Source organism: Hyposmocoma kahamanoa, unplaced genomic scaffold (genome assembly GCF_003589595.1).
Source record: "Hyposmocoma kahamanoa isolate Upper Pololo Valley unplaced genomic scaffold, ASM358959v1 62, whole genome shotgun sequence".
NCBI classification, from domain to species: domain Eukaryota; kingdom Metazoa; phylum Arthropoda; class Insecta; order Lepidoptera; family Cosmopterigidae; genus Hyposmocoma; species Hyposmocoma kahamanoa.
Window position 1 is genome coordinate 11,756,619 of NW_020653850.1, and position 9,838 is coordinate 11,766,456.

At 39.1% G+C, this 9,838-nt stretch overlaps 1 protein-coding gene across 1 annotated transcript; it reads right to left on the bottom strand.

The window, feature by feature from the left end:
* Positions 1-388: 388 nt before the first annotated feature.
* On the bottom strand, positions 389-3,200 carry LOC113229570 (BRISC complex subunit FAM175B-like). The gene is made up of 3 exons (XM_026463223.1): positions 3,059-3,200; positions 2,005-2,982; positions 389-1,655 (listed from the first exon to the last, which is right to left on the bottom strand). Exons 1-3 carry the CDS (start codon positions 3,140-3,142, stop codon positions 1,536-1,538), a joined length of 1,182 nt encoding a protein of 393 aa, XP_026319008.1. The 5' UTR covers positions 3,143-3,200; the 3' UTR covers positions 389-1,535.
* Between the last annotated feature and the right edge of the window lie 6,638 nt (positions 3,201-9,838).

Consider the following 9,838-nt stretch of genomic DNA (forward strand, 5'->3'; position numbering starts at 1 on the left):
GCCAAAATGTATAATGTACAAGCCATTTTTTGCATTTCAGTAACTTTGTGCTTTAAGATACGAGTTTGAGAAAGTAAGGCGACGAAATACTATTTCGCCTTTCGCCAAATTTGAAAAAAATGCCGAGAAAAATCCAATATTTTTCTACCAGTAGTGTTCAGTTTCATATTGTAAAAAAATGTTATTACGCCTTTTTGTTACAGCCTGTATATTGTAAATAAAATAATCACGATAATTAGGTGTGCCATTTTTATACATTGTATTATTCAAGTATTGTTTTTTTTATTTTCGTTAAAATTTTATTTATCTGATTTAAGTAAAGTTTATTGACAGATCTAATTTTTGTTATTTTATACAAGTTTAGTTTAAAAAAATAAACGATGAACTTAAGAAGCCTATTTATTACTATCCTATTTATTACAAAAATATTTTGTACAATTATTTCTTTATTATACTTAGACTTATAGAAGTTATGGATGATTTTTGATGTTTTCTTCCCTAAATGATGGGATATTTTCACTTACAATTACCTTATTTGCATGCTGTAATGAATATTAACTATAATCAAAAGTATTAAGTAGATACACAATATTAATTAGTCTCAAATCAATAATTACAATAAGAGTGTACGATCATAGCACACCAAGATTGACACTTTTGACCTCTTATTGTCAGTGGTATAGAGTGGCCATATTCCAGTGTGACCATAATCAAATATTTAAAATTTTACTAGTTATGTAGTCATCATTTAGTTGGTTCTTGTTGCAAAAAACTAGATTTAGTTGATTCATCCTGTCTTGGATTACAGCGTGACCTGTTTAAAACAGGATGTACCAACTAAATCTATTTTTCTACAACTAATACTAAGTAAATGAATTTTTACCTGATTAGTCAAATTCTAATTAACTGATTATGATCTTGCTGAAGTCAGGAGTGGAATTTAAATTGTAAGTGTCAAGCTATACATGCTCTTGACCCTGTACAAACATTTAAAGTTATCTTCATAGCATGACGACTTTAACAGTAATGAGTATTAGTAACAAAAAATAAAATTGTTATTTTTATATGGTAACATGGACAGAGTGTATGGGATAGAGCACTAAAAGTTTTAACCTGTTTGCTATAATTGTCATTTTGAACAACTTTTATGGTACCAACTTTATCAACATCAAAAAATATATGTATTATTTTAATTAAAAATTTAGGCATTCTATGTACTGTGAACATATCGCTTACTCCTGCTCACAGTGACAAGCCATTTGAAAGAACGTAGTATGGATCCTTGGTTTGAGTTCCGCTTATGAATTCTCACTGAAACTGGTTGTGTTTATGTTGTTTTGATCTGAGAATAGACTGTTTAAAAATATGGACTGTTGTAATTATTTTTAATGTACGCTAATTAGTGGTCCTAGAAAAGTTTTGTTCAGTCATACACTGAATGACTCAGAATGAAAGTTTTCAGTATACCATCCCATACTCCCAGCATTTATAATAATAATCACTTATGTTCTAATGATAAGGCACTTATGGACACTTCAGTAATCTGGTGAGCTGTCACCGATACATTTCACATCATCATTGATAAAGTTTATTTTTTGAACATGGTTCTCTTCCACATCAAAACTTATCAAATCATCACTGAAATTGTTTGATTTCTGCAAAAAAAAAAAAATTACTACATTGAGATTTTAAAATGTACCATAAAAATCTTTTATACAAAACAATATTTTTAAAATACAATCAGTACATAATTAGCCTTTACTGCTCATAAGAAGATACCGATAAGAATAACAAAAAATCTTAATATTTGTTTACTTACCATAACCTTAAAAGTATTAAGATAAAAATATTTTATATTTTGCAATAAAGGTAATGGTGACAAAGTAAGATGTGACAAATTCACTTATTATTTAAAGATCAATTAATAGTCGCAGTGATGGAAGGGCTGTGTGGGTGCTGAATGATTCCAGCCTAATAACAATAATTTTACTTATGCATACTCACACTAGTAGAAGGTTTTTCATTTTTATTTTTTAGTGCAGCAGCATAATTCAATACTCCTGGTTTATTTGAGCTTGAAGGTATTAGTACTGGACTGGGACTACGGCCTTTTGGTCCACTCTCAGCTAACTGTAAGGTATCACTGTTTGATAAGTGGTTATTCATCACAATATTGGGTATGTTTAATATATCCACTCTGGTTGGTGTGTGCAGTGCTTCTACACAAGCTTTGGCCATCTCTATTTCTCTATTCATAAATTTCTCCTCAACCATCTTCTCATGAGATGTTTGCAAATCTGCAGACAGCTTATCAGACAATATAGTATTGATTTGTTTAATCTCCGCCTCTAGCTCTCTAATAGTGGACTCATTCTTAGCAGCCAGTTTCGCCTCCTTCATGAGCCTGAAGTTTACTGCTTCTTGAATGCGTAATATTGCATCACTTGTGTTGTTACTCTGAACATTGCTCTCTTTGACAATTTTATTGAAAATACTATGTGGAGATAGCCTTAAAGCTTTTTTGTACCCAGTGTGCTTTTCACCCAAATTAGCTGTGATATCATCCACATACTCGTACATATCAAAACAATTAATTTTTCCAAATCTATACATAAATGTATGAGTAGAGCTGGCTGAAGATGTTTTACTGGACAAATTGCATGTCACAAAATTTTTCTTGCCGTGATGCTTCTCAAAGTACTTTTGCAAACCTTTAGAAATTAGTTTATCTCTAAAAGTTGGTTTGATGTTACTGTCTTTCCTGTATTTGTACCATCCAACAACTTCACTAGCAGTTTTTGAAAGTAAATCTGAAAGAACATCTTCCTTTATCCTTCCAGTTGGAAAGTAGAACAGAGCTACAGAGGGCAAGGGCAATACCGTCCTTATGACAATCTGCGTGTCCAGCCGAGCGTTATCACTTTGTGAATCAGATATATGATTGGTTACTTCAGAAGTGATATCGCCGATCAGGAAACCCTCCTGAAAGTTATTGAAAATAATTATAACAATACTGAAAACCAGTAAACAATAAAATATATACAATACGGTACATTACCTGGCTGTTTATAGAGTTTACGCATTCGTACAACAAAAATGACAGAGCAGTACCACTTATTGACACCTTCTCTGTATATGCCATGACTTCGACTGAATAAGGTAATTAGCAAATTTACTCAAAGAATATGTAATTAACAACGAAAGCGCTTCATCACAAGGAACATTCAGTTTACTTTAGAGCAATTTCAATAACATAATAGCACAGAAACGCGCAGCGAAGAGCGAAACATGACATGACTTTGACCACAGTCCACAACCACTTTGACAAAAGAATGACAAGACAACATTTTTACAAAGATTTTCGTTTCATCTTCCTCCTAAACGCAGTGGAATAGGAACTGCCAAAAAAATTCTGTAGTATGTTGTTTAAACTTATACGTCCGATTAGACAACCGCGAAAAATCAAGAAAAAAAGAAACAACTTTTATAAGATTTTAATTATTTTGGGCACAGAGCTCTTTGTGAGTATTAAAGGTCTATCCACACACATCCGAGACGTGGACGGGCCGTGCTCCGTCAGGGGCTCAAAAAAATATCGTTGTGTATATTTTGTACGAATTCGTTCACACATGTCCGTGTCCGGGCCGGTGCCGGGACGGGTGCGGCCCGCAGTTCATACAAACTAGCACGTCCCGTCCACGTCCTGGGCACGGCCCGGATATGTGTGGATAGTCCTTTAATTGGTATTCTGTGACACGTAGTAAAATCTTAGAGGATGGAAAAAATATAGTAATAAGATCAAAATGTGTATAATATTCCTTTTTTTTCCTAAAATATATGTCCTTTATTTTTTTCCATCCTGTAGGATTTCCATCCTCTAAGATTTATACATTATTCTTTGGGTTTTGAAGTTGACACATTTTGAAATATTTTGGATTGAATCATATTCACGCTTTTGTATTTTGAAATTATTTTTTCGTACTTTTCTATAGAAGTTCTATAGAATCTTTTATATAAATTTATAACTCAAGTGCTTGCATAAAAGACCTAACCAAGATGAATCATATAGACTTTCTTATGGACTTGTTTGTAGGTCAAGAAGATTCTTCACAATATCGGCGGCGCGAGGAAACAAAAGACAACTTCGAAACACTGACAAAGAAACTGGATTTTAAAGATTTCTGCAGACTTCATCGTCAACATCTGTACTCACTCAGAGCCTCCTTCAGTAAGAAATAATTTGATAAGTATTTCTTTACATATTTCATTCTAAGTTTATATTGTTTAATATTAAATGTTTCAGACAAAAATTTCGTCAAGAAAATATTTAACGGAAGACTGTTTAACATGAATAAAAGGAAAAATAATGTGAAACGTGAGGAATTTGAAAGTAGGGAAAATAATACAATTGTAAAATCGAATAAAATACAAAATTTTCACTATAATAAAGACCTACCTAATTTTTTTGAGGTCGCCTTCAATGAAATTTGTGGTGTCGACATTAAAAATGTTAAGGGAGATGGACTGATTATTGAAAGCTCATTGGCTGATGATCAATGCAGTCATACTGATAATAACACTGAATCTGAGAAGAGATCCACCAGTCTTGAATTGTTCTTTCAAAGCTTGATAAAAAGTACCTCTGAATTCAGTGATGACGAAATTTTGACATTGCAAATACAAATACTGAAAATCGTTAAAAACATAAAAGGCAAAAAAGAATTAAGACAAAATTTTCGAAAGTATTGTCTTGCTTCTATGCAATTCAAAGATTCTATTATGAATCTCAATGGGAGTATAATTTAATGATAACTATATATAAAATATAAAATTTAACAATAACATAAATGCAGTAAACAGTGCATTATATGAGACGATACATTGAAGTAATGGATTATTATAATATAAAAAAACGACACTATTTAGTAAACGTAACTTAAACTACGGGCGTGACTGCCACCCAACCAATGTTTATGCAACAACGTCTCGTGATAACAAATACTATTCATATATAATATACAGATATTATAGTTTAAAAAATTAGCAGAAGTAGAACAATCAGAATATCCTTGAATACTTTTTTTAAAATCACAGAACCATAAATACAGTTCTTTTCTTCCGTGTGTTTGATAGTTTCATATTGGTTTGATTTTGGAAAGATGAGGGAGCTTAGAGGTCGACCTCATATATACCTACATTCATTTAGTATCAATTGTCTCCATACTACAGGTCGTACCTCTGAAACAGGTCAAAATCCCTTCTTATATATCCAGATGGGGCGTTGATCAATAGCCTGGAAGTAGTTACGTTATATTATTATGCAAATAGCACTGGATATCAATGAATTAATTCATAAATGTAAATGGGAAATTCAGTAAATATAAGTGGTGTTTTTTCCTTCTAGTAATGTTCAAATATTGATCATGAGCTAAAATTCTTTTCTGACCTCTAACAAATATCCGTATCAATAGATAGCATTGGGTGTTACAAAGTAATTAAAAAATGTCGCTAACATTTGCTAACTAGATGCTAGCTAGCTAGATGGTGCTAATCCTAAACAAAATAACAGAATTGCTGGCAGTACCCATAAAAATTAAACACTTATTCAATAAGCGCCATCTAGTTGATTTGTTTGTTGTCGCTAGAAATTGAGTAGCTTTGGTGAAATCATTACTAAATCTATGGGTGAAATTGCAGCTCATCAATGTAAAATGAATTATTTACAGAAATAGTTAGGTATTTGGTACTCATCGCGACATCTGATGTAGTACCAATAGGTAGGTACTTTAAATACCCACTACGCCTCATTGTATCGCGATTAGCAGTCTTTGTCAGTTATTGGTCCATGAATGAAACCAACAATGTGGTGAATGCCATATACGAGTAACAGTGATGAAATCTCAGAAATTTAAAATGTAAATTAGACTGAAATTGGCAATAACTATTTTACAAGGACAAATTAATTTATTGATTTATTTTCTTTTAGCTAATTTTATTAATTCATAAAAAAATTATACACCTTTTTACCTGACTTCAAAATAAAAAGGAGGAGGTTATACGTTCGGCTATAAGTATATCTTATGTACCTTTTCCGATTTGAAAGTTCTTTTATTGTTTGAAAGGGTGCAGTCTCGTTATGTTCCCATTATCACCAAGTCAAACTCTGATGACGGGATTCCATGGAAAGCCCTCAAATTTTATAGGCTTGTCAGTGTATTCAGCGATTTCTCCATCAAGAGGGTGCCATGGACACACACATAGACATCCGCAAATTACACCCAAACTCACGAGAGTAATAAATGTAGGCCATACAAATAATTCTCACGGCCCGGGAATCGAACCTAGGACCTCTGCGTGGCACTGAGGCAGTTATAATTTATAATGTAACAAATTTATAATGTAAAAAAATGTGGATTTGGGACCAGCCCCCCAACTAAACTAGCTAACATTGTGACGGTGTGACCTCCTTACACCGTCATCTCACCTCTTTGTATCGCCTCTCTCTTCTTGTGTCTTATCATTTTTTTTATTTTACTTGTATTTAAATTTTAAATTTGAATTGTTATTTAAATTTTAAATTTGAATTGTTTCATCTTCCTTCACTTTCTCATTTTGTTTTTGTACCACGGTCACTCCCAGCCCGACCGCCGCAACAATCAGAGCTGTTAATAAGCTAAACATGTATAATAATTTATAAGTCTACACCCTTCATGTATCTATTTCTATAATTCAGTTTCTCGACCCATTTAGGAGTAAGTGCCTTAATAATAAGAGTAGGGAGTGTTTTATACTGTTGTACCTGTTTTTTTACATTTACCTTTATATTGTGTCTTTCTATAATCTTTACTTCTTTAATAAATTTTGTGGACCGGAAGTTTCCCATTTCATTGCCGTGAACCTGTTCACGGCTAGTTAGGGTTCAACCCTTTCAACCTAACCACCCCTAACTCACCCCTAACCACCCCTTTTTTTTTGACGGGGGGGGGGAATCTTTATGGATATCCCTGAGCCCAGGGAGAGTCAGGGGTTATGTAGGGACTCTCCCTCCAGACTGGAGGGCCTACCCCACTAAAACCCCCCCGGGTTTCCCTCTCGCCGGTTGAGTCGGCGCCGTGGGATCAGTGAACATTCACCACGACGCCGCCGAGTCGCCCTAGTTTACGCCAGGGCTCCCGCACCAACGAAGGGGCGAGTCGGTTGTCCTCCGACCCGCCCCCCAGACGAGTGAGGCCGTGCAATGCAGGCTCCGGAGTCCCTGTCCAGAGCCCGCTGGTCTCACTAGGGGATCAGGCGAGCAGCGAACTGCCTTCGCCTTCTCCCCGTACGTCTGCTCCGGAGCGGGTGCGCGTCCGCCGCATCCTCGCGCACCCGCTCCGCGGCCTCCTTTTGCGACATAACCTCTGCGCAAAAGAAGGCCACCGCCTCCCAGGACTCCTCGCTATCGAGTATGGCGGCAGCCACGCTCGGCAGCGATAGGTCCTGCCCTACAGTCCCCGTCAGAGTGCGGCGCTGCTTATCCCTCCACACCTCTAAGGTGTGCTGCGCGGTGTCATCCGCAGCGCCGCGCTCGTGGCACAACGGGGACGGTTCCCTCCTCGCCACCTTGTGCAGGTGGTGACCGAAGCAGCCGTGCCCGGTCAGCACCTGCACAAGGTAGTACGACAGTGGCTCGTGGGACCGGTTTACCCACTCTATGAGGACAGGGCGGATCGCCTCTATGGTACGAACGCCATTGGGGGGTGTTATATATATATATACACTATGGTTGGTAGATCTATGGTTGAAATTGACACTGAAAAAAATGTCTTCTGCAAATAATAAAAATGCTTGGATTATGTTAATATTAGTTTATTTCAGGGGGATCCGCCAAGCCCTCTTTCCACCGGTCCCGCATGCGCTGCGCCGCGAGGCGGCGTTCCCGCTCCACCTCTTGGGGAGCGGGTCGCTCGCCTCGGTCCCTCATTCCCCGCCGATAGGTGTGGACCTCCGCCAGGACCTCGGCTTCGAGGTCCCACGGCGGAGTACCGGCGAGGACGCATGCGGCAGCGCAAGTCACCGTCATGTACGCCCTGCACATTCGCAGGGCGACCACCGTCCGGGGGAGCAGCGCGCCCCTCAGCACCCAATCGTACCCCAGGTTCCACAGTAGTGGTCCTAATACGGACCCCTGGGGTACACCGCACCTCATTGGGCGCTCGGCGCGCCTCCCTTCCCTCGTCTGGTAGAGCACCACCCTGTCCACCAGACGGCTGAGGTACCTGGGGATATTATGGTACCTCAGCACCTCCCTGATAACGGCGAAGGGGAGAGTGCCGAAGGCGTTGGCTATGTCCAACGACACGGCCACCACGCCTTCCCCCTCGCCGTTACCCTCCTCCACGATGTGTCGCAGCGACTCCAGGGCGTCCAGGGTGGAGAGTCCAGCCCTGAACCCGTACTGCCGCTGCGACACATCGGAGCCTGTCCCCCTCAGGTGTTCGTTGATCCTAGAGGCGATGATTCGTTCCAGGATCTTCGCCACCTTGTCCAGCAGGACGAGGGGCCTGAACCCCGAGGGGCAGTCCGCAGGTCGGCCCGTCGGCTTGGGCACCAGGACGAGCCTTCCCTCCTTCCAGCATCTCAGGAACAACCCCGTCCTCAAGCAGTCATCCATGAGATGCTTGAGGTGGGTCCCGAGATGCTTCAGGGCAATGCGAAGGACTCGTCCCGGTACCCCGTCTGAGCCGGGAGCCTTCTTCCGCCCCCGCAGCCGTCCCACCGCCCACTCCAACTCCCCCTCGGTGATTTCCTCATGGGGGCCCCTCATGGGGGTTTCCTCAGTCTGCCCCCCGTCTGCTCTGGGGGGCACCGTGGACCACTATCCACCCTAACCCACGCCTTTACCCACCCCCTAACCCACCCCCCAAACTACCTCCTGATCCACCCCCTGTCCCAACCACTGAACCACCTCCTAAACCACCCCTAACCCACCCCTAATCCACCCCTTAATCCACCCCTAACCCACCCTTAACTCACTCCTAACGCACCTCCTAACCTAATATTTCTATACATTCATTATTTATTTAACCCCTAACTCACCCTTAACCCCCAATCCAAACTCTAACTCAACCCCCTAAACCACAACCTAACTCATCCCTAACCCCCCAATCTAAACCATAACCACCACCCCAACCCAATTTCTAACCCCCAACCCAAATCCTAACCCACCCCCTAACCCACGCCCTAACTCACTCCCGTATGCCCTATAAATTTATCATAATTGTCAATTTTAATTGTTAATTATTAATCAAAAACATTAAAAAGATTGAAAATTGATTAATTGTTAATTATAAATATACGCGATTAACGATTGATCAATTGTTAGTTGCAAGAACCGCAATTAACAATTAATTAATTGCGGTTCTCGCAACTAACAATTTATCAATCGTTAATTACTGTATCGCAATTGACAATTAATTAATTGTCAATCTTTAATTTCCAGAACAATTAAATTTTGCCCAACACTGGTGGGTGGTAGGTAAAGGAATACTTGAGTTATAGAACGGAATTTCACAGGCTGCTTGATGGTTTTTTAGGGTTTCCCTGATGATCTTATATATGGAATCTTATACACTGGAATTTCCATATTAGTATTTCCATGAGGATTTCTAAAAACTCTTATCTTACACGCTTTTTTGTGAACATACAATGCCATAATCGTTTGCATTGCATTGCATTGCTGCGCCCACCATCCGTTTTATAAAACGAACAGGTCTGTGGAAGAATCAAATGTCACTGTCATTCACTTTTCTTCTCTTTGTCATTCGTTCTGTCAAACGTAAGCGTTGAGTTTTATCTT

Excerpts from the sequence above, each read along its gene's own strand:
- LOC113229570 (XM_026463223.1), bottom strand. The coding sequence starts at position 3,142 with ATGGCATATACAGAGAAGGTGTCAATAAGTGGTACTGCTCTGTCATTT. Across the intron at positions 2,983-3,058 it reads TAAACTCTATAAACAGCCAG|GAGGGTTTCCTGATCGGCGA; the intron begins GTAATGTACCGT and ends AATAACTTTCAG. Across the intron at positions 1,656-2,004 it reads ATGAAAAACCTTCTACTAGT|AAATCAAACAATTTCAGTGA; the intron begins GTGAGTATGCAT and ends TTTTTTTTGCAG.